The following is a 24,050-nucleotide window of genomic DNA, read 5'->3' on the forward strand; positions in this document are numbered from 1 at the left end:
ACAAAATAAGGCTATGTCCACACGAAGCCGGTGCATTCCCTATCCGATCATTTTTTTTCCTTGCTCTAAAAAAATAATCCGTAAACACGAAACCACTGAAACCGACTGAAAGCGGTGTAGTATATATGCCGGACCAGTATGGGGCGCTGTAATTCTGCCACAGATATACACTATACATGGAGAAGAAGACTTTGAGCATGCGCATAACCAACGTATGGTGTTGTCCATTATCGCTTGTTGGTCACCACAATTGCATAGGAGCAATAGATTTTGCTGTAATAAAGCTAGTAGGCTTTAGTAGCTTCTGTAGCACGAACACAATCACGTAGTCCGCCGTTATTGTTGTTGCTGTTACGTGTGATGCTTCCGACACGTGATGTGATGACGTTTTCGCCTCACAAAATATACGGATTGGCTGTACAGACGAAACCGCAAGGGTATCGGTTTCAGATTTATCCACTTTAGGACCCGGTTTCAAAAAATTGCGGATTCAGTCTCCCAAAACGCCGGATCCGTGTGGATGAAACGCCAATACGATAACAAATTTATGCGTATATACAGTGATCCGCGTCTCCGTGTGGACAGCCCCTAAAACTCTCACATAGCTCTTGTGCAGTTGCTGACAGCTGGTATGAGTCTTCTTCTCCCCTCCTGTGTTGTGTTGTATTTCTTCAGATTTAGCTCATCCAGCACCTCCTCTGACATCTGAAGCATGTAGGCTATTGCTGAACAGTGAGCAGCAGAGAGTTTCTTCTCTGAGTGTTTGTCTGATCTCACAAACTCCTCAATCTTTCTGTACAGAGTCTGATCATTCACTTCAAGAAGACACAGAAACAGATTGATGGATCTTTCTGCAGAGAGTCGTTCAGTATTTTTTATGCTTTTGATTTTGGTTTTAATGTGTGTTATGATCTTCTTGATGGTTACTGAGGTGTCCACCGTGTGTGTCAGTAGATCCTGTAAGAGTCTCTGATTGGACTCTAGTGAGATGCCCAGCAGAAATCGCAGGAAAAGATCCAGATGTCCAGTTTCACTTTCAAGAGCTTTATCAACTGCATTTTTTAGAAAGCTATAAACTAAATCAAGAAACTTTAGGGTGTCAACTTTTTTGCTTACATACCAGTAAAATGCATAAAGAGCAGCCAGAAACTCCTGAAAGCTGAGATGTATGAAGCAGTAGATTTTCTTCTGATGCATCACAGATTCCTCCTTAAAGATCTCAGTACAAATCCCAGAATACACTGAGGCGTCAGTGATGTCTATGCCAGACTCTCTCAGCTCCTCCTCATAAAACATCACATTACCCTTCATCAGCTGTTTGAAAGCCAGTTCAGAGAGTTTGACAATCACTTCTCTGTTGGACTGCAGGAGTTTCTCTGGATCTCTCTCATCATACTTCTCATTCTTCATATTCATCTGAATCAGCAGGAAGTGGATGTACATTTCAGTCAGAGTTTTAGGGATTTCTGTTCTCTCATTGTCTTGTTTCAGGATGTTTTGAAGCACAGTGGATGAGATCCAACAGAAGACTGGTATGTGACACATGATGTGGAGACTTCTTGATCTTCTGACGTGTGAGATGATTCTGCTGGCTTGATGTTCATCACTGATTCTCTTCCTGAAATATTTCTCCTTCTGATCATCATTGAATCCCTGGATTTCTGTCAGACGGTTGATGTATTTAGAAGGGATCTGATTGGCTGCTGCTGGTCTGGAGGTGATCCAGATGAGAGCAGAAGGAAGCAGATCTCCTTTGATGAGGTTTGCTATCAACAGAGGCACTGATGAAGTCTCAGTCACCTCAGAAACTTTCTCAGTGTCTGAAAACATCAGTGTCATTCTGTTTTCATCCAGACCATCAAAGATGAACACAACTTTACACTCATCATAAATCTTTGAGTCCAGATCTTGAAGTTCAGGATGAAAGTCAAGCAGAAGTTTGTGAAGACTGTACTGATCATCTTGAATCAAGTTCAGCTCTCGAAATGGAAACACAAACATGAAATCTACATCCTGATTGGCTGTTCCCTCGGCCCAATCCAGAATGAACTTCTGTACAGAGACGGTTTTTCCAATTCCAGCGATGCCTTTAGTAAGAACGCTCTTGATTTTGTCTTTTCTTCTTCTTTTCTTTGTTTTATATTCTGGTTCAGGTAGGGGTTTAAAGATGTCAATGCAGTAGATTGTTGTGTCATGTAAGTGTTGTGTTCTGGTGTTTTTCTCCATGTGTAAAACCTCATGTTCTTCATTCACTCCTTCACTCTCTCCTTCTATGAGGTACAGTTGTGTGTAAATCCTCTTCACGAGGGTTTGATTCTCTTGGAGTTTGATTCCCTCAAATAAACTCTCAAACTTGTTCTTCATGATGGTTTTGTGTTGGTCTTTGACTCTCTGCAGAACATTATCTACTGGTTGATCAGAATCCTGATGAAGGTCTTCAGTATCCTCCAGCAATGTTTGTGTCTGTAGGTCTGATCCATTCTTGTGATGTCTGATGTGAGACTGACAGGAGGAATCAGTGTAGATCAAACTGGACTGCATCTCTTCACTGCTGAGAAGAAAAACAGCAAAAATATGTAATGTACATTATGAACAAGCAATACTATAGTCTCAATATACAATATCTTTATCATCGTTCTTCAGTCAGACTCCTGGACGGAGGGGGTGTGAGAGAGGTGAGATAAGGCACAATGGATGCAAATTATTCCTCAAAGTATAACTTCTCAACTTACTTGGTTTGATGTCCATCCTCATGGTGCCAGCTTGCGACAACTGACCACTTTCTCAATGAACAATTATGAAAAGCACTATATAAATACAATTGTCTTCACTTGATTTATCAAAGTCAATTTTACCAGAATGTGGCATATTATTTTGGACCTGGCTGCAATATTTCATATTTGATAAGGATTTCTTTACCAGCTGTAGCTTAGGGCAATGTTTCCCAACCTTTATCCACGGCACAGTTTTGATAAGTAAAAAATCATATGGCACGCCACGATCACAATAAGCATTAACAAAACTGCTTAAACCTCTATTGCAATGCTTAAATGACTTGTTAAACATTCAATGCAATTAAACTTGTTTTGATGAACACAAAAATGATTTCCTGGCTGGAATTGATGACAGTGACACACACAGTTGTGATTTTTTATTTTTCCATGGCACACCACACTTGTGTGCCGTGGAACATTGGTTGGGAAACACTGGCTTAGGGAATAAGATATGTACTAAGATGTTAACCTCAGGACACCCTTTATATATATATATATATATATATATATATATATATATATATATATATATATATATATAAATATATATATATATAAATATATATATATATATATATATATATATATATATATATATATATATATATATATATATATATATATATTTACACACTAACCGAAGGTCAGGTGATTGCCACATTGAGTGATCACTGTTCACTGACATCCAGCTGGCTTCTGGAGATGCTGTTCTAGGTCTCTTCAACCTGGTGGGACAACCAATAGACAAACAAAACAGCATTTAAGGCCCATCTGCTGTTTGTAGATCCCTTGTGCCAAACACAGGCTAGTGTTGTACTGTGTAGCTTGAATCCATTGTATGTTGCTTTGGAAAATGTGTTTGTCTAAATGCACAGACAGTTACTTTGTACCTAGAGTCAGAGATCAGTGTTTTAGAGGTCATCAGAGGTGCTCCTTTTTTTAATTCTATGGGTTCCAGCATGGACTGACGACTCTTCATTGACACACAGCTGGGTTCTGGAGTTGATGCTCTGGGTCCCTTCAACCCAATGCTTTTGACAAAAGAGAAAGTATTTGTCTGCTAAACTCGTGTCCCAATTTCCGAACATAGAGTAGTGTCATATTGTGTATCTTAAAAAGTTCTTACTGTACCTGGGGTGAGAGGTCACCGCCCCATCACTGAATACAGAGGGACGATCTATTATGGACTGATTCCTCCTTATAGACACACAGCTGGGTTCTTTGGGTATCTGGCTATGATCATCATCATCATCATCCTCTTCTTTCTCCTCATAGTGACTCATTGTAGAGGGGTGGATTTGATCTCTCTTTACGGAGTCAAGCCCTTTTTATAAAAACACAAAGTTAAAAAGAGATAAGACGATGACATCTTAAAAAGCAAAACCTGTCCTAACGCTTTGTTTTACACTGCTAAAGTGAACTGAATGCTTCTGTTGGCCATGTGAACAAACATCTGTCAGACACTTCTAAATCTAAATAAAACACACTGCACAAATAACCACATACTTGTGACTTTCTGTTTCCCTTTTAACCATGGTTTTACTACAGTTAAAACAAACCAAAAACATGGTTACATGGTTTCTGAAACCAGTAAACCATTGTTAGTGTACTAAAACTAAAAAATGAAATTAATATTTTGATTAAGGATTCATAACGATTTACTTGCTTACAAATAGTTTCAGTAAAGATTCATAACGATTACCTTAAATTACTTAAACTGTACGTCGAACGGATCCGGTTTAAATTCCAGTGTAAATAGCTTCACTTAACGTTCCTTCTAAACTTACCACACAACACACCGTAAATTTAAATACTTTGTGTTTAGGTTTAAAGTCGTGGGAGGGCTTCTCTTTTGATTCTTTCACTTTCGTTTCTAGATTGCGTTCACGCTAGTGAATGGTCGTTTTCGAAGCACTGCTTCATGAGGCTTCGAAACATTTACGAATCTTTTGTTTCGAATCAGTGGTTCGGAGCATATTTCAAACTGGCCCAAGTCACGTGATTTTAGCAAACGAGGCTTCATTACGTCATAACTGCTTCGAAACGTTTCGAAAATCCGATGGTTCACCACTAGGAGGAGTTGACCACAAATGACCAGTGTCATGTTTAGGTGAACTCGGGTCAGTTTTATTAAGCAAGTTCATCAAAACATTTATCCTTCTGACTAATAACACTACCATTTTGTCTACTTTTTGTTTATAGACAGATTGAATGACAAAAATGTGCATAATTAAAAGGTTAGTTAGTTTTAATGGTTTGTTTGCTCTAAATAAAACTAAAAACACATAATACACTTTTAATTATGTCTTAATTAAATTAAATATATATATTGTTTTACATCTTTTAATCAAAATCTTGCTATTATTTTGTAAAAAAAGTGTAAAATGTTTGGACATATGTGCTTTTACACTATTTTGACCAGCAGGGGTCGCCAGCGTGTGTGGTGTTTCGAACTGCTTCCAAAAGGTCACGCAATTCGAAACACCCCTCTCTCCCTCGCTGCAGCCGGAAGCGCGTAGTGGATTAAGTCCAGTTCACGCATGCGCAGTGAATATAATATGGAGTTAATTTTGTGCCATATTTAAACAAACACATCCAGCATGTTGCAAACAAACTTAATCTGCTTTGCAAAGTGAAACTTGACTTGTAAACAAACAGAAAATGTTTTGCAAGAACAAATGGCAATTTGAGAGAAAATGCAGAGGTGTTACAAATATGTACACATAATTTGTTTACTATTAGCACACACTTATTATTATTAACACTTTCAATAAATTCAATGAGATTAACAGAATGAAGCCTGACAATTAAAATATGTTTTTATTCAGTTGCTCCCACTGGCAGGTGTGGTATACAATTCACAGCTTTTCAGCGAAGTTGAAAAAGCACCATCTGCTGTTTGTGATTGCATGGTCACATTGTGAGACAATAATGGTCAGATTTGTGAGAGAATCATGGTCGCACTTGTGAAAAAATTATGGTCACATTTGTGAGAAACACAGTACATATTTGTAATACCTTTGCATTTTCTCTAAAATTGCCTTTTGTATTTGCAAAACATTTTGTGTTTGTTTGCGAGTCATGCTTCCCTTTGCAAAGCAGATTAAAGGAATAGTCTACCCTTTTGCCATATTAAACTATGTTATTACCTCAACCTAGACGAATTAATTCATACCTATCTTTTTTCAATGGGTGCACTGTACAGCGTGTTGTGAATGTGTTAGCATTTAGCCTATCCCCATTCATTCCTATGGTACCAAAAAAAGTTTTATTTTGTGGCACCATACTTACTGGTATAACTCCTCATGTAACAGTCTTTAAATAGGGAAAACACGGAAGTGTTTGGTGGCTTCCCTGTTTGGCACCATAGGAATGAATGGGGCTAGGCTAAATGCTAGGTATGTATTAATTTGTCTAGGTTGAGGTAATAACATAGTTTAATATGGCAAAAGGGTAGACTATTCCTTTAAGTTTGTTTGCAACATGCTGGATTTGTTCGTTTAAATATGGCACAAAATTCACTCTATAATGTAGTGGATGCTGTAATACCATAGACTGTAAAAATATGCCATTCAAAAAGGCAATTTAATTTAATTATCAGTGACAGCAAATATCAAAACATTTAAACAATCATCATTAAACATGAACATAGTGAAAACCCAGCTAGTCATCACCGCCATTCTTAAAAAGTTGATACAATACTCCTTAACTTTGTATGGAAGAATAAAACTCATTTTGTCAGGATATCTGTGGTGAATACCATTGATAAGGGGGGTTTAAATTTTCTTGATTTCCTTTTTATCCTTTTGTCACTCAGTGGATCTATGTAAAACAGTGTCTTTCTTCATCTAAGACAAAAATCAATAAGAAAATTAGAGTCTTGTTTCAGGAGGAATCCGTATCTATGCCATATGTTATTTATTACTGAAATTGACATGTAAGTGACATTCCCTGGAAAAAAAATTGGACATTATCTCACAAGTATTTAGTAATTAACAAAGTGAGAGAAATTATCTTTAAGTTAATTCATAGGTTTTACCCAGATAAGTGCTCCCTCAGAAGACTTAAGAATGATACCCTTCGTTTTTTCTGTTTAGAGAAACCTGAAACCTTTGAATTGTTCTCACACACTGACATTTTGGTGTGACTTTTGTGACTAGCCTATATTAAATGTTATGTTTATCCAAACTTTAAATGTACATCCAGAAATCTAATTTTTGGCTTTCATTAATGTTAAAAGAACCTTATGTTTCTGTTACATTTATAAAAGTAAATTTTCAAAGTGCAACCCCCTTTTTTTAAGATTAAACATGAGATGAATGTTTATTTATATAGCACAATTATCACAGCAGCGCTGACAAAGTGCTGAACAAAGCAGAAATAAAAACAGGGAAAGCAGAAATAAAACAGAAAGCACAGACAAAACAACATATTAAAAGACAGTAAATTAAAATGCCTGGGAGTACAAGTATGTTTTCAACAGTGTTTTAAAAGTTACAACAGAAGGTGCAAGGCGGATGTCCAGTGATTCCAGAGATGGGGAGCAGCAATTGAGAAAGCTCTATCACCTTTTGTTCGTGGGGACGAACAAACCAATTTAAATTATGAAGCTCAAAACAATAATCCATCAATAATGTTACTAATATCACTGTCATTTTACTGTGATTTCAATGTTTATTATTATGTGGCACTCTAAAATGCTTAATTCTGATCACCAAGATAAAAGAAATTAAGGTTTTCTGATGAACCTGACTGAACATACAATAATAATACAATAAAAAGTATTGTAGGGACCATTGTAGCAAATACCAGAAAGTAAGGATGGTTACTCTATCTCAAAACAACATGGCACTTGTAAACAAAAGCATAAAATATTAAGATATTGAGTCTTTTGTCAGATTCAGAATTGATAACAATAGATTAGACAAAATACAAATTTACTAGGTGGAATTAGAAAAATCGATGCACAACACGACTTTAAGGAGCTGTATACCCGACACAGTACTTGTTATCAGTATCCCGCAGGATAGCCGCCTTTCCTGTAGTCACATTCAGCACAGATTTGGTCAGCCTGTCGTACAGCTGCCTGGACCTTGCCCAATGGACCAATATTCTGAATTGTATGATTCTTCTGCTTTAATCCATCAATTACAAACTACATTCACATACATAAGACACAATAAATCATGCAAATAATTATTGACTGTGGGCATCTGTTTATGCAAATTGTTTTATTCGGAGCAACTTTTGTTGTGATGTGCAAGAATCTCACCTTATCGAATTTGTCTTCGACAAACGTCACATTAGGTTCCCATCCATTGTGAACTCTGGGTTCATCAACAGCTTTCTTCAGGCCATAGTCAAAGAACAGATAGTTTAAGATCACCTAGGATGAGAGAGACAGAGGGAGGATACATGTAAATTACATAACATGTAAATCACATGCTTAAATTCATACAGTTGAATTTGTATTTATACATGATCTGTGCTTCAATTGTATAAATCTGTTTCAGTGTTTGTGTTTACCAGTGCAGTTGCTGTTGTGATCTTTGTCCCACCTGAAGCTCCAATCAGCATTTTTACTCGCTTGTGTTTTGGCTGTGAGTTGTCCATAATTATTGTTGGACACATTGATGAAAGAGACCTTTTACCTTACAAAAAAGTTTGATTTGTTTATTCTGAGCTTGATACAGTAAATGATTACATGCACACTTCCACGTTACAAAAATTTGCATTAAACGGTCAGTGGATCTTTCAGTGTCTGAGAGCATAGTGGATATTATGGAGTATACTAATTTATTTCCATAATGCACTGCAATAGTGAGTGTACAAATGACGTACACTTAACAACTAGAATACCAATAATTTACCTTAAATTTTGTGCCAAATTACTTCCTGCTACTTAAAAATGGCATAAGAGTACAGGGGAGGACTGCCCTTTTGAGAAACTCAGTGTCTGTTCATTCACTTCTTTAATGTATTAGTGAACTAATGTAATAAAGTGTGAATGCGAGTATATGGGGTGATTTTGGATTCAACTAAAATCATCTCTGTCATCAGCTGTCATCCACACACCCATCCGAATGCAGCACAATTTCTAAGATGGTACGCATACATGCACGTGAAAATATTGAGATAGGACACTCCCCTATAAACAACACATAGAATGGCAATAGACTGTGTTTGCACACACCATCAATTTTAATTTTTTTCAAGAACAGAAAGCTAAGGAGCATTTCCTTTACCATAATGTTTGATTGTCTTTGCCTTCTTGTTCTGAGCTAAACATTGTTTGCAATGGTAGATCTGCTACCTTTCTTCATCTATCCTGATTTCTTTAATGTCCTGTAGGTCTTGTAGAGTAATCTTTTGAATAAGAAATCATGAATGTGTCAAAAGCGACCATCCACAAATATCTGCGGTTTAGTAGCCTGTGCAGTGAAAGCTGTGTGGATGCAAGACGGACGCAGAAAAAAGTATAACCGGCCCTTGAGCATGCTTAATACCATAATGTTATTGTCGATTGTCTTGTGAGTTTTTACCTGGTTCAATTAAGTTGTTCTGATTGATTTTCTTTCCTGTCTTATTGAAGCTGAAATCACTCATCTGGTCATTAAAGATGATGCCTGTTAAGTTTGACATCACCATGGAGCCAAAACTTTGAGGACAGAAAGCAACAATATTGATACAAAGATAAAAGCTTCATAGGAATAGATGGCAAAAGTAGATGAACATCATGGTTTCACTAGGCACACTGAGCAGATAGATAGATAGGTGGATGGATGGATGGATATCTGATAGATTCTCTCACCGATCATTGATACTGCTGGTGACAGCCACAGCGCTGCCATCTTCTGCAATGATAGACAGATGAGATGTCCCATTGTCATCAGATGGAGAGGTATCATGTTCATAACAGTCATCAGGTTTGGTGGTGTTGTCGTTGATCTTACTTCTAATGTAATCTGCAAACTTGTCTGATATCATTTCCTGAATGAACTGTAAAACAAGAATAAAAAACTGCATTAAAGAATTTAATGAGAAATCAAAGTCTGCTGTAATATTACGACACTATAAAGAGTTGCTTTAATGCTTTTAACAGATCTTGAATACATCTGGATCAGATGCAGAAGTTCTGAATTTGAAAGGCCGATTGGTTTAAAAGAACACAAAAAATGACACATTATTTACTCATTTTTTGAACTTGACGCGTGGCATAGACATTGAGGGAGAATAACATTAGTTCTTGCCTGTCTTCATTATTGAAATCCACGAGTGCAACTGAATTAAACTCACATCAGTGACATTGACATACTGAGGATCCCCCAGTCTACTCTTACGAGCGTAAGCGAAGCGGAAAGACTCTATTATCCGATGATATGTCAAAATCATACTTTCATTTGTCCACATACTGCTGCTTGAGATGTTGTATCCTAAAATAAGAAAGTGAATTATTTAGACAAAACTGCACAAAATTTTAACAGAATTAGGGGTGAAAGTTAATTGTAAAAAACATACAAATGTGGTCGTATGATTAATACAAATGGACCTTTCATAAAGACCCACCCCTTTTTGCCATGTCCAACATCAATCCCAAGTATTGTTTTAACTGTGGTTTGATTGTCAGACAAAATTATGGTTAGTAATAAACGGTTTCAGCAATAACAACATAAACAAGCAGCTTTCGTAGAAAACACGTAACTTCCGTTTAACTCGAATAAAAAAAGTAGTTTTTTTATATTACAAGCAAAATAAACAACACGCAGATTACCTAGGAAACCAAGACATTTGTTATTTTCCACGAGGTATTTGTTCAAGAGTTTAGTTTAGCAACTAGTCAGACCATTAAACAAACAGAAACCAGAAGTAAAGTTCCGACCAGACGCATAATCATCCCACGGCACGTGCGTTCAATGAAACCTAGAGGCACATAATATCGATGTAATGATTGGTCAGATTGCCTCCCAGTGAAAAGTCAATTAGCCACCTCTTAACTCTTTCCCCGCCAGCGTTTTTAAAAAAGTTGCCAGCCAGCGCCAGCATTTTTCATGATTTTCACAAAAGTATAATGCCTTCCAGAAATTTAAATCTTCTTTAAATATATAAACAAACAATATATCAAATAAAAGAACAGACCCTCTGCTTTAAAAAAAAAAAACAGTTTCATCCTACCTATTTTTTTATCACCTCTCAAATATGGGTAGGTTTCTTCAAAAACACCAAACTTTGAGCAAAAAGCTGAGATAATTCAATTTTTGTGAAGGACTTATGATAGAGATCAGATGCAGAGCGATCTTTAAAACATACACAGAGTTCTTTCTCTTTCATGTGAGGCGCTACTTTCAGGTTGTATAAGTTGCGGAAGTGGATAATAGCTGTATTGCGGCAAGCCGGAAATTCTTGTCATTGGCAGGGAAGCGTTTTCACTTGGCGGCGAAAGAGCTAATGGACGTCATTACGTAATACGTAAGGTCATGTTGGCGCATAGATGAGAAGTTGTGGTTAAAAGTACTTTTTTTTTGGTAAAAATGAGGATGGTTTTGCTAGATAAGACCCTTTTTCCTCGGTTGGGATAGTTTAGAGCTTTGAAGCTGCACTGAAACTGTAAACTGTTGAGGTCCACTAAAGTCCACTATATGGAGAAAAATCCTGGAATGTTTTCCTCAAAAAACATAAATTTTTCTCGACTGAACAAGGATTTTTTATGAAAGTTAACATCTGTACGAATTGCCATGAGATCGTGTTGGTTGTACAAAATAAAGAATAACACAGCAGATATAGATTTGAAAGTAATTGAAAGTAAGTAGAGTTCAGCTAAAAATGGTAGGAAAAACTCACCGTTGACTATCTTGAGGATCATTGCAAGCACAGGTCCACCAAATGGAGCAGTAGGGACATGAAATGTATAATTCCTCACTGTAAAGTTTAATGCGTATTCATTCAACCTCGCTCTATATCCCTGTAGATCCTCAGATGTTATAATTCCTCCTGAATTACAACAAACAAGCCAATCAGACAGATAAGTCAATTATTTGGTCTGCGGACCCTCAAACATCAATACAGGGAAATAATATGATGACATCACCTGCGGCCTGGATGTCCTTCACTATATTCTGGGTCAGTGATCCGTTGTAAAAAGCATTTGGCCCATGTTTTGATATCGTCTCATATGTGTCAGCTAGTTTGAGAAAATGTATTGTATCATTTTCCTTCCAAAGAGTCTTGTTGGATTTACAAAACACTTCACTGGAAAGAGAGGAAAATGAGCAGAAACTAAATAAATGGAAACTGTTAATAAGTGATGCAAAATACAACTCTTACCACCATATGGTGTCATTCAGAATCGAGACATTTTTCTCTTTGATGGCTTCACCCAGGGCATGGCCAATTTTAACACCCTCGCGTGCCAACTGTATACTGGGCTCAAACAGTTCACTCCATTTTAGTCTTCCATGCCTTTTGTGTGCCATCTCGAAACCACGGATGAGTCCTGGTACACCAATGGACAATCCACCTGTGAAGCAGTCGAGTCATTTACAAGAGTCAAAATGAAAAACTTTGCTGTTCTCATAATAACTAAATTCATTGTAAATGTTGTAAAATCATTATGGACACCGCATTTGGGGACATGTGGTTTACCTGACTCTGCTTTTTTGGGGTCTTTGTCAAACATATCTGCTGAAGCTTTAATTGGAGCAGTTTCTCTGGCATCAATCACCTCCACCCTTCCTGTTGGGTATCAGCAAACTTATAACATTTATTTATCAAAATTAAAAACATTCAGAAAGAAAATTGTGTTGTAAGGCTTGTATTTTATCATAAGTTATGTTATGCTTATCGTAACACTATGGTTTAGCTAGCCTTGTGGTCAATGTGATATAGTACATAAACCTGGACCAACATTCCCAAAATGGGAGTATGGGAGTATGTTCAGGTCCACATACCTGTAGATGCATTGTATATGGTGAACACCACTCCTCCTCCTATTCCCATACTGTGAGGATTAAACAGACCGACACACAACAGAGTAGCGATAGCTGCATCGACTGCTGAACCATTCTTCTTCTTCAAGATGTCCCTATCAACGATCAAGATTTTCTTCAATGTAATGCAGACGTTTTTTTTAAAGTTTTCATATAGCATGCTGTGAATTTCTCAGAGTAACATTAATGTTAATCGGTGTCTTTGGATTCATACCTGCCAACCTCAGAGCATCTCCCAGCATCTGCAGCCACTGCTACATGAGGATAACATTTCTCATTGGGTTTCACTGTGGGCTTCACATTAAGTTTCTTAACCATCACAACAATCACAGCAATCGCAGTGAAGAACAGCAAACATCTGAGAGTAAATTATGAGATGTGCATTACACAAACACAATACAAATGTCATGGTTTTGCACTTTTTCAATTTTATGATACACTGTGAGATTAGCATAAAAGGATTCACCAATTAATGTATGCATTCTTATTATAATAAATAAATACTAGATTTACCTATGTTTTGTTCCACAATCCAACAATTGTGTTAATTTGCCATCAACGTGGATCAAAAATTATATTATATATTATATTAAATACAAATTTTCTGGTTTAATGTAACCCATCGCTGGCTTTGTCCCATTTTAAGCCAATGATGGGTTGCAAACCCCCAGCATTTTTATTTTTAGGGTGCAAGACTACACAGACTTTCACATCGTCCACTTTTCAACATATTTCACTGGGCTACAATTTTATGTACAGCACATACTACAACTTATTATGGGCCTCAAAATGAAGGTGCCTTGTTATAAATGTATGTGTTACAGACATAAGACATAGAAAACAAGCCGTATAATATCGTAAAAACAGAAAAATTACCTTTTGAGATTCCACTGACATGATATTGTGTATTGTGATGTCTTGTATCTAAAAATCCGTCCTTCATGTGGATCCATTGAGTGGACCAAGTTACTGTAAAAGTTAAAATGAAACTCCTGAGAGGTTTAAAGCCATGATCTCAGCATTTGTGAACAGTAAACTGCTGTCTGATCAGCTTAAGACGGTTTTAAAATCATATGTCTGTGGCTTATAGAAGATTTCACTTCCAGATTTTTCAAAAATGTTTCCAAAGGACAAAAATTTCAACATTGCACAACACTGGATTGGGATTGCGGTCAAGGTAGTGCAACATAATAACATCTAGAAGTTAACCCAATATTATCAATCATATCTGATCGCAAAACACAAACAAATACACGCTGACAATAATTTTGTTTGATTTCTGTTCAAAACTTACCAGTAAAATTAATGCAACTTCTTTATCTCATCTTATGTGGACTCACAATAAATTAGAAAATATATTACATACAGCAGGGCTAGTCAGCATAAATATTTGTAGATTGAAGGCTCTTGCGATGGAATGAGCTTCTCTCCCATGTTGACATGGATTTACGATTAAACTGAAATTTCATTACGACTGCCACTAGGGGCCGAACTTTGACAGTCGTATCCGAATGTAGTGTACAATGGAAAGGTGGTTTAGCCTATATGTCTTTAAAATACTAAAAAAGAAAACAGGAAGTGCAATTTTAGTCATTGGGAGAAGACTGACTATATGTTGTGAATACGTGCAATGTAACAATTTATGAAAGTTAAACAATTATAAACAAAAGAAGTGTAAAAGTTTTCATAACAGTTAGTGCTATACAAAAATCCATGTGTTGATTATTTACACTTGCACATTTTTGTGCAATGTTCATAGGCTCTTGCAATGTTAAACTGCAATTGAGTTTTCAGTAATTAAAAGGCAAAATATTGGATAAAAGATGTGTGCATCTTTTTTTGAAAATGCATGTTTTTTAATATGACCTATAAAAAGTAAAAAAAAATTATAACATATATAATAAAAGGTAAAATTTGGGGTAAAAGTTTGGCCTGTATAATATTTACAATTTTAAAATCTGGTCCTCGAAGAAGAGTAGAAGACTCCTTGCATACAGGTTTCAATACTTTACAGCAGCTAAGCTTTTCCTTTTATAGATATAACAGATTTATATTAACCGTGTGAAAACCACATACAGTTATTAATCAGCATTTAATTTCATCTGTCATAACTTCAGTTCCCTATTTTACAGTTAATGATGTGTGTTCCTAGAGATAAAATGGCCAATTCCATGCAAAGTCAACCTTATTATGAAAAGTAAAGTTTTTACCAAAAGTTTTTAACTATACTGAAATTGCAGGTGGTTTAAATACCCGGTCTTGGTTTTTAAAGGAACACGCCCACATTTTGGGAATTTAGCTTATTCACCGTATCCCCCAGAGTTAGATAAGTCCATACATACCTTTCTCATCTCTGTGCGTGCTGTAACTCTGTCTGACGCAGCCCCCGCTAGCTTAGCTTATCACAAAGACTGGAAGTGAATGGCTCCAGCTAGCATACTGTTCCCAAAAAGTGATAAAATAACGCAAACATTTTCCTATTTATATGTTTTGATTTGTAAAGTCACACCGTGAAGGCGAAGCACTGCTACTTGGGCAGAGTGATGTGCTCACAGCACCCGAGACGCAAACTGGTAAGGAGCAGAGAGATCGGTCAGAGTCATTCCGCCCATGTAGCAGTGCTTCGCCTTCTGAGAATACAGGTCCCAGTAGGTATACGGTTAAAAGATACCTGTGTCTTATATGACCTTGTTATTTGTACACGGTGTGACTAGACAAATCACAACACATATAAATAAGAAAATGCTTGCGTTATTTTGTTACTTATTGGGAGCAGTATGCTAGCTGGAGCCATTCACTTCCAGTCTTTGTGATAAGCTAAGCTAGCTGGGGCTGCGTCAGACAGAGTTACAGCACGCACAGAGATGAAAAAGGTATGTATGGACTTATCTAACTCTGGGGGATACGGTGAATAAGCTAAATTCCCAAAATGTGGGCATGTTCCTTTAAAGTTTTTAAGGCATTTTTTAAAATTATTTTCTATAGTTAAGTAAGTGTCAATTTCAGAATTGTCACGTCCATAACTAATGTCATGTCTGTATTTCATCCTCATAAATGCACAAAAATGAAATTAAAATAAATATCAAAATGTCCTTTGAAGAGCCATCCTTTATTAATTTATTGCGCATTATTGCTTAGTTTGTGCGTTTTAATTCACAAAATTCCTACAAAGTATGTTGTCAACTAAAAACTTTTGTCCTTTTTGTCACATCTATAACGCTTGCATGTTTCCCTCATCTTAAACAGAAAAACGGCATTTAGACTTATATGCATTAATGCATTCTCTGAGAATTTATATGTCAAGTTTTGTACTGCAAATGTAACATAAGGCTGGATTTGCTCGTGTGACTATCCAGTAAATCAGTAAAAATGACTATTGATCTGGATTAAAATTATTTTATTGTATTGATTCAAACACGCAAGCTAAATTACAGAGTGATATGAGATACATTTACATTTAGTCATTTAACAGATGCTTTTGTCCAAAGCCACTTTGTGAACAATAAAAGCAATTATAGCAACACAAGAACAGCAATACATAAGCGCACTAGAACTAGTCTCACAAGTCTAACACTGTATACATAGCCAAGGGTCAGTTTTTTAAATGACAGAGAAGATAAATATAAAAATAGAAAATAGAAAAAGATATTATGCTGCGTTCCAGAGCCCATCCAAACCAGTGGGACGTGGGACTTATCCTTCCTGAAGTGTCCTAGCTCCTACTTCAAAGCGTTCCAGGCATTTGAAGTGGAACGTAAACAGAAAACATGGACGACCGACCGATCTTCTTAAGGCTCGTAAAGACTACATGACTTTTAAACGTCAGTCTGAACTGTGCAGTTCACACTACAGTAAAACATCAAGTTAAACATCTTTACAAAGTGTTCTGGGGCCATTATATAAAAGCGCTGCATGTCGCTAAGTAACTTGGTATACTTTTACCGTATTTTCATGCTAACAGATAATAACGACATAATTTCACGCCATAATATTAAAAAAACAAGTTGTGTTAAAATTACAGTGTCTAAAACAACCCTACAAGCAGAGAAGTACAATTTATAGTCTATTCCTTGAAGATTTCCTCTGACGACGACGCGATTTATGGGCGCCGCCATTGTCCTCCGACTTCATTTTCTGAAGTCGGGGTAGGTCAAACTCCCCCGAGTTCGCCGGTAGGAGGTTCCACTTCGACAGGCATTCCAGTGCACTTTTCCTAGTTGGAGGTAGGATAAGTCCCACGTCCCACTGGTTTGGATGGGCTCTGGAACGCAGCATTAGTAAGTGAGGTGTTGGTGGAAGAGATACATGATCATAGAAAACAGTGTCTCCAGTTAAGAATTTAGTGAACAGTTTGTTGTTGTTCAATCTGACAGAGAGACACAGAGCAGTCATAAACTCTAACAGCACCATACAGAGGTTCAGTGAATGTTGTGTTGAATGTGTGCAAGTGTGTGAGTGTTTGTGTATCAGAGACGCTGTAGAAGGACAAAGTGCCAGCCGACCAGTCCAGATAAACTCCTACTCTATTAGATGGAGGTGAAGGTGCAGGTATATCTCGGTTTGTGTTATTGTGCCAAGCACTGTATCTGTCAGAAATACAGAAGAGACACCAGGACATTTCATTGTATCCTAACCTACTCAGATTTCCTCCATCCCTGCTGATTCCTTCATACGTCATACCTATATAACTCCATCCGGTCCATTCAGCCTCCCAATAATGGCGTCCAGAGAAACTCTCTTTAGACAAAATCTGCTCGTAGTGTTTAAATCGGTCTGACCGATCAGGATACGGCTGGGGATCTTTCACATACGTCAACTTTCTGTTTCCTTCAGACAGAACGAGACGAACGTTTGCTGTGTTCGGTTCCAGTGTGAGATCACACGCATCTGAACACAAGAAGATTTGAACTTTATTACATAAAGTCGCATAAAGGTGTGACCACAGCAAGAAATTAAACCTGTTTTGTAGATGCAAAATAACCAAGGCCACAGATATGCAGTTTTGTAATCTATTTAGTGAAGTTTATACATTTTACAAAGAAAGATTCAGGTTTTCAACTGCAAAAATACTTTATAATTTAACCTTTTCAAACTCGTTATGTTTGCAACATACAAGTTTTTCTTCCAATGCGACACATATATAAATACTTATTTTTTAAAATATATTGTAAAATATACAAAAAAGGCAAAAAAAATATTTTGGTGAAAAAAATGTTTGGAAACATATTTCAAACTATATTTCAGCAAATATATATATTAAATATAATTTCTTTTAAATGTATATGAAAATATATATTTTTGCCCTATGAGCTGAAATCTATTGGCTCATGTCTACCAAACAAATCATTTAATACTGTTGGGAGTGCCTCTATGATACAACATTTGGACGAAATTTGGACATATATTTAGACACATGAATAAATCCAGAGCTCAGCGGAATTCTGATTTTAGCACATAAAATTACAAACAGGATACACAAAAATGTAAATTAGTCCATTTTACGCCCCACATTGTGGATGATTCTCACATAATTAAAAAAATAGCCTCTCAATAGTCCGTTAGGGGCAGTTCACAATTCATGTCTTTTGCCGCGAAAAAAAGAGATTACTTTGAATGTTGTCGTGTGGGAAGCACGCTGAAATAGAGAGCAACATGGTTGCAATGCGGTCGCAATGCACACTTGGTATAAAGCACTCTTTTTCCAGGTATTTCGGTGCCACAGCCAGCCGAGAAAAAAAGCAAGAGAATCTGGCGTGGTCGCATTTTTCACACGGTTTTAAAGGCGAAATGTGAACCACCACTGAACAAAAGTATTGGGAAATCTTACACCAACAGGGACTTTACGTTGTCTTCTGCTTGGTGGCCGAGTTACTGTTGTCCCTAAACGCTTCCCCTTTACAATAATACCACTTACAGCTTACCGTAAAATATCCAGTAGAAATGAACTTTCATAAACCATCTTATTGCAACAGTACCGCAGTTGGAAGTCACCGAGCTTTTTAGAACCACCCATTTTTTTGGGTGCATGACTGGTGCTTGATATGGCAATGGGTCTGATTAACACCTAAATTTAATAATGCTGTCCCCCAACACTTTTGCCCATATAGTGTGACAGTACTGATGTCAGTCCAGGTACCTCGTGTCATTTTCTAACTAACAAATTATTTTACATTAAGTATGTGTGATTTGGGCTCCCAACCGGACCAAGAAAAAGAGAAGAAAAAAAATTCCACTTCCACTTCCCTGGAGCCACAGTAATCTATGTATAAGAGGAAGTGTAATATTCTTCTATATATATATATATATATATATATATATATGTATAACTTGGTTTACTCTTTGTGTGCTGTATTCACATTTGTTTATGTATTTGTTTATGTAAGGCCCTTGAGAAGCTACTTTAAAGTCACTATATCAAAATAAAAGTTATTATTATTACATGACTTACATTTTCGCAATCCTGGTGTGATCCTAAAATGTCCTCCATGCTTCAGACTAGAGAAAGACAAACACATTCTGGTTGGTGTCTCCTGTAATTCAAATCCAAAACTGCCTCCCTTCATTTGCCTCATTGTACCATGATATTTTTTGCCCGTATAAACCATTTTAAATGAGATTTAGGGGTGATTTACCACACAAAAAGCTACTTAAATCAAGATGAACTTAATTCTTATAAGCACAAATTGATAATAAATACCCCACATACTTGAGTTTCTCCAGTGTACACTTGGGACCATTGAGTATCTGAGAGAGCATCTGGCGTCCTGAGTGTTGTGGGTGATTGTAGCTCAGATCCAGCTCTCTCAGGTGTGATGATGGGTTTGAACTCAGAGCTGAAGCCAAATAACAACAACCTTCATCTGTCACCATACAACCTGATAATCTACAGAGAGATCACACATCAACATCAGTCAGTTCATCCTCTTTAGTTATAAATCAGTAAATCAGTATCTAGAGATAAATACCTCAGTGTGTGTAGTTTACAGTCTGGACTCTTGAGAGCATCAGAGATGAGCTTCACTCCTGAATCCTGCAGGTCATTGTTACTCACATCCAGATCTCTCACAGAGGAGTTTGAAGATCTGAGACATGAAGCCACAATTTCACAGGACTTGGCAGTGAGATTACAGTCAGCAAGTCTAAAGAAAATAAAAGAGTATCCAAACTATAAAAATTACCATTTTATTGACTTTCCATAATATTGGCTTTATAATAAATAACATGTAGAAATAAATGTACAAAATTAAACTCTCACATAGCTCTTGTGCAGTTGCTGACAGCTGGTATGAGTCTTCTTCTCCCCTCCTCTGTTGTGTTGTATTTCTTCAGATTCAGCTCATCCAGCACCTCCTCTGACATCTGAAGCATGTAGGCTATTGCTGAACAGTGAGCAGCAGAGAGTTTCTTCTCTGAGTGTTTGTCTGATCTCACAAACTCCTCAATCTCTCTGTACAGAGTCTGATCATTCACTTCAAGAAGACACAGAAACAGATTGATGGCTCTTTCTGCAGAGAGATCTTCATTATGCTTGACTTTATCTTTAATGTACTGTGTGATTTCACTGATAGTTTCTGAGGTGTCCACCTTGTGTGTCAGTAGATCCTTTAAGAGTCTCTGATTGGACTCCAGTGAGATGCCCAGCAGGAATCGCAGGAAAAGATCCAGATGTCCAGCTTCACATTTAAGGGCATCATCTACTGCACCTTTAAGCAATTTCTGGACTGAAGCAAAATACTTCAAGGTTTCCATTGTTGTGCTTACATAGTATTGAAACACATAAAATGCAGCCAGAAACTCCTGACAGCTGAGATGTATGAAGCAGTAGATTTTCCTCTGATGCATCACAGATTCCTCCTTAAAGATCTCAGTACAAATCCCAGAATACACTGAGGCGTCAGTGATGTCTATGCCAGACTCTTTCAGCTCCTCCTCATAAAACATCACATTACCCTTCATCAGCTGTTTGAAAGCCAGTTCAGACAGTTTGACAATCACTTCTCTGTTGGACTGCAGGAGTTTCTCTGGATCTCTCTCATCATACTTCTCATTCTTTATATTCATCTGAATCAGCAGGAAGTGGATGTACATTTCAGTCAGAGTTTTAGGGATTTCTGCTCTCTCATTGTCTTGTTTCAGGATGTTTTGAAGGACAGTGGATGAGATCCAACAGAAGACTGGTATGTGACACATGATGTGGAGACTTCTTGATCTTCTGACGTGTGAGATGATTCTGCTGGCTTGATGTTCATCACTGATTCTCTTCCTGAAATATTCCTCCTTCTGATCGTCATTGAATCCCTGTATTTCTGTCAGACGGTTGATGTATTTAGATGGGATCTGATTGGCTGCTGCTGGTCTGGAGGTGATCCAGATGAAAGCAGAAGGAATCAGATCTCCTTTCATGAGGTTTGATATCAACACAGGCACTGATGAAGTCTCAGTCACATCAGAAACTTTCTTAGCATCTGAAAACATCAGTGTCATTCTGTTTTCATCCAGACCATCAAAGATGAACACAACTTTACACTCATCATAAATCTTTGGATTTAGATCTTTGAGTTCAGGATGAAAGTCAAGCAGAAGTTTGTGAAGACTGTACCGATCATCTTGAATCAAGTTCAGTTCTCGAAATGGAAGCACAAACATGAAATCTACATCCTGATTGGCCGTTCCCTCTGCCCAATCCAGAATGAACTTCTGTACAGAGACGGTTTTTCCAATTCCAGCGATGCCTTTAGTAAGAACGCTTTTGATTTTGTCTTTTCGCTCTCTTCTTTTCTCAGTTTTATATTCTGGTTCAGGTAAGAGTTTAAAGATGTCATTGCAGTAGATTGTTGTGTCTTGTAATTGTTGTGTTCTGGTGTTTTTCTCTATGTGTAAAACCTCATGTTCTTCATTCACTCCTTCTCTCTCTCCTTCTATGATGTACAGTTGTGTGTAAATCCTCTTCAGGAGGGTTTGATTCTCTTGAAGTGTAATTCCCTCAAATAAACTCTCATACTTGATCTTCATGATGATTTTGTGTTCGTTTTTAACTTTCAGCAGATTCACTGGTTTACAAGAATCTTGCTGCAGGTCTTTAGTAAGATCATCTCTATCCAACCTGAACAAAATTGAGTGAGATAAAACTTCTTTTCAGCTGCTGTTATGAACAGCTTACAGATTTATAAATCTCTCGCTATTACTGCTAATAGTAGATCATTAATTTTCTTATCCTTAATTTGTATCCTGATATTGTTGCTTTAACCTACTGTACTATTAATGTAGACGGCATACACATGGTGCAGATAATGAATTACTTATTTAAGAATTTCTCTTATAATATCATAATATCACATTTATCATTTAGTGGATATTTGGAAACCTGCAGGTAAGAGTACCACGACACACAAAGAAACATGCTCATTCATTTTTTTATATCGAAACTTAATTTTACATAAAGGGCAACATAATTATTTGCATTATAACCATTTTATTATGAATCATTACGTATTTAGTTACATATCTGCAAAAATATTACATTTTCTTATTATTTATTTCATATTAAAAGTATTATTTATCTTACCCTGGGTTAGAGGTCACGGCTCCATCATTGAATTTAATGGGAGTATTCATTGATTTGTTAGTCTTCATTGACACACAGCTGTTTTCAGGAAATTCTGCAATTTCTTCATCTTTCTCCTCAGAGAAACTCAACGTCTTTGCTCTTCTCATTCTCCTTAGGTCTTGAAAGAAAAAGTATACATATGAATCATGCAGTTATAAATAAAAGTTATATTTATATCATAAGTTATATTTCAGAGATGACATTACCTAAAATGTTTGCAGTCAAAATTCCTCAAAATGTAACTTCCTGGTTAAAATGTGGGGGTATTCAAATTTGGTAAACATATAAAACAATAATCAATAACGAACTTGAGTTCTTTCAAATAAAATGTTGAAGCTCAGTTCTGTACCTGTCAAATTACATTAAGCCCAGTTTATAAACTACATTACAATACATCTTTATGAGAATTAACCCTGGTTTTATTGTAGTAAAAGTGTAGTAAACATATTTTTCAGGAAATGTATTAACATTACTAATATAGTTTTACTATCATGTATAATATGGTACTTGTGACGAGTCCAAAGGAAATTGTATACTTGAAATAAAACCATATGCATGGTTGAAACATGTTAAGATTTTCGAAAAACCAGTTCTACAGTGAACATTTGCTCCCAAATCAAGATTTTTTTATTTAAATGTTTGTTCAAACGTCATGTACTCATATGATGAGGGCAGGAAAACAATAAACACACAAGACAAAATTATAAGTTACTAACTACAGAGTAGACAAACTTTTACAGATTTATAAATGTACATACCGTTAGAAACGTTCCCGCTGCTCTCAGCTCTGTCAGTTTCTTGCGACAGTTTTACTTTTGGTTCTGCTTTAAAAAAGGGCACGCATTTACCCATACAGCATATATAAAATATATCTGGTAAAATATATTTAGAAATATGTTTACAAAAAATGTATTTTTCACAAATATTTTTTGCCCATTTTTGTATATTTTGAAATACATATAAAAAATTTATATATTAAATAAATATACATGCTTGTATTATTTGAAAAACCTTAAATAAAAAAGAGAGAGTTAAAAGAAGAAAGGGAAAAAAAAAAATATATATATATATATATATATATATATATATATACACATGTTTGTATTATTTGAAAAACCTTAATAAAAGAAGAGAGTTAAAAGAAAAAAGGGGGAAAAAAATAAAAAAATAAATACAAAAACAAGTTTAGAAATAAAACACACAAATCAGATACTGTTAGATTATACACATCACTAAGAAACAAAGCACCTGACTGCTGAAACTTCAAAACTAATTTACATAATAAAAGTATATAATATATAAATTCTAAAAGCATTTATCCCTTTGCTTCCACGTCACTACTGTATTTATCTGGCATCTCACCACCAAACTCCACCTTTATTTTAATTTATTGATAAATTAAGTCATTATTAGTTCAGACGAGTATTTAGAGTCTAAGTCAAGTCTCCTGCTGGTTAAACTCATGTTTAAAGCCCGGTATACACTCTGTCTTTTAGGATTGTTGCTTGCCACACTGTGCGATTAAGATCGTAATTAAGTTCATGTCACGCTATATGATCTCAGTTTCCATCAATGTCAGATTGTACGAGTTTAAAGACTTTTAAAAATCGGACGCACGCAAACAAACGCATCCGCAGTTTTACATCATCGATTGACGACGGCTGGGAAAACACACGCTGAAGCAAA

At 36.4% G+C, this 24,050-nt stretch overlaps 2 protein-coding genes across 6 annotated transcripts in view; both read right to left on the bottom strand.

Annotated features, from left to right (window-relative positions):
- The window catches only part of LOC135760498 (NLR family CARD domain-containing protein 3-like), a 46,741-nt gene extending 23,377 nt beyond the window's left edge, over positions 1-23,364 (bottom strand). The window contains exons 1-7 of one of the 4 annotated variants that reach the window (XM_065270697.2): positions 23,123-23,339; positions 22,323-22,482; positions 20,013-21,860; positions 19,723-19,896; positions 19,464-19,640; positions 19,206-19,252; positions 16,144-17,644 (exon numbers count right to left, since the gene is read on the bottom strand). In XM_065270697.2, the coding sequence (XP_065126769.2) occupies positions 17,097-17,644; positions 19,206-19,252; positions 19,464-19,640; positions 19,723-19,896; positions 20,013-21,860; positions 22,323-22,482; positions 23,123-23,216 (3,048 nt within the window). In that variant the 5' untranslated portion in view covers positions 23,217-23,339 and the 3' untranslated portion in view covers positions 16,144-17,096. Of the gene's footprint in view, positions 1-601; positions 2,552-3,412; positions 3,500-3,664; positions 3,806-3,905; positions 4,099-4,476; positions 4,752-16,143; positions 17,645-19,205; positions 19,253-19,463; positions 19,641-19,722; positions 19,897-20,012; positions 21,861-22,322; positions 22,483-23,122 lie in introns of those variants that run through there. The other 3 variants (XM_065274496.2, XM_065274495.2, XM_073814496.1) reach the window with 3 other exon arrangements.
- LOC135752283 (glutathione hydrolase 1 proenzyme-like) lies at positions 6,350-23,155 on the bottom strand. 2 transcript variants are annotated; one of them, XM_065270756.2, is made up of 14 exons: positions 23,123-23,155; positions 13,634-13,726; positions 12,972-13,115; positions 12,719-12,852; positions 12,414-12,503; positions 12,096-12,288; positions 11,860-12,020; positions 11,613-11,762; positions 10,071-10,207; positions 9,586-9,773; positions 9,317-9,432; positions 8,301-8,425; positions 8,047-8,160; positions 6,350-7,929 (listed from the first exon to the last, which is right to left on the bottom strand). In XM_065270756.2, the coding sequence occupies exons 2-14, from the start codon at positions 13,708-13,710 to the stop codon at positions 7,786-7,788; spliced, it is 1,773 nt and encodes a 590-aa protein (XP_065126828.2). In that variant the 5' UTR covers positions 13,711-13,726; positions 23,123-23,155; the 3' UTR covers positions 6,350-7,785. The 2 variants fall into 2 exon arrangements, with proteins under 2 accessions (XP_065126828.2, XP_065126827.2); XM_065270755.2 differs by lacking the exon at positions 23,123-23,155 and having other exon boundaries at positions 13,634-13,807.
- Positions 23,365-24,050: the final 686 nt, after the last annotated feature.

This window comes from Paramisgurnus dabryanus, chromosome 4, assembly GCF_030506205.2.
Source record: "Paramisgurnus dabryanus chromosome 4, PD_genome_1.1, whole genome shotgun sequence".
Taxonomy (NCBI): Eukaryota; Metazoa; Chordata; class Actinopteri; order Cypriniformes; family Cobitidae; genus Paramisgurnus; species Paramisgurnus dabryanus.

Bases quoted from the DNA above. Each gene is read 5' to 3' on its own strand.
- LOC135752283 (XM_065270756.2), bottom strand. From the start codon at position 13,710: ATGGATCCACATGAAGGACGGATTTTTAGATACAAGACATCACAATAC. The intron at 9,774-10,070 runs GTGAGTTTAATT...CTTGTTTTACAG, and splicing joins AGTATGTCAATGTCACTGAT to TTCATTCAGGAAATGATATC. The intron at 8,426-9,316 runs GTAAAAACTCAC...CTTTTTTGTAAG, and splicing joins GAACAACTTAATTGAACCAG to GTAAAAGGTCTCTTTCATCA.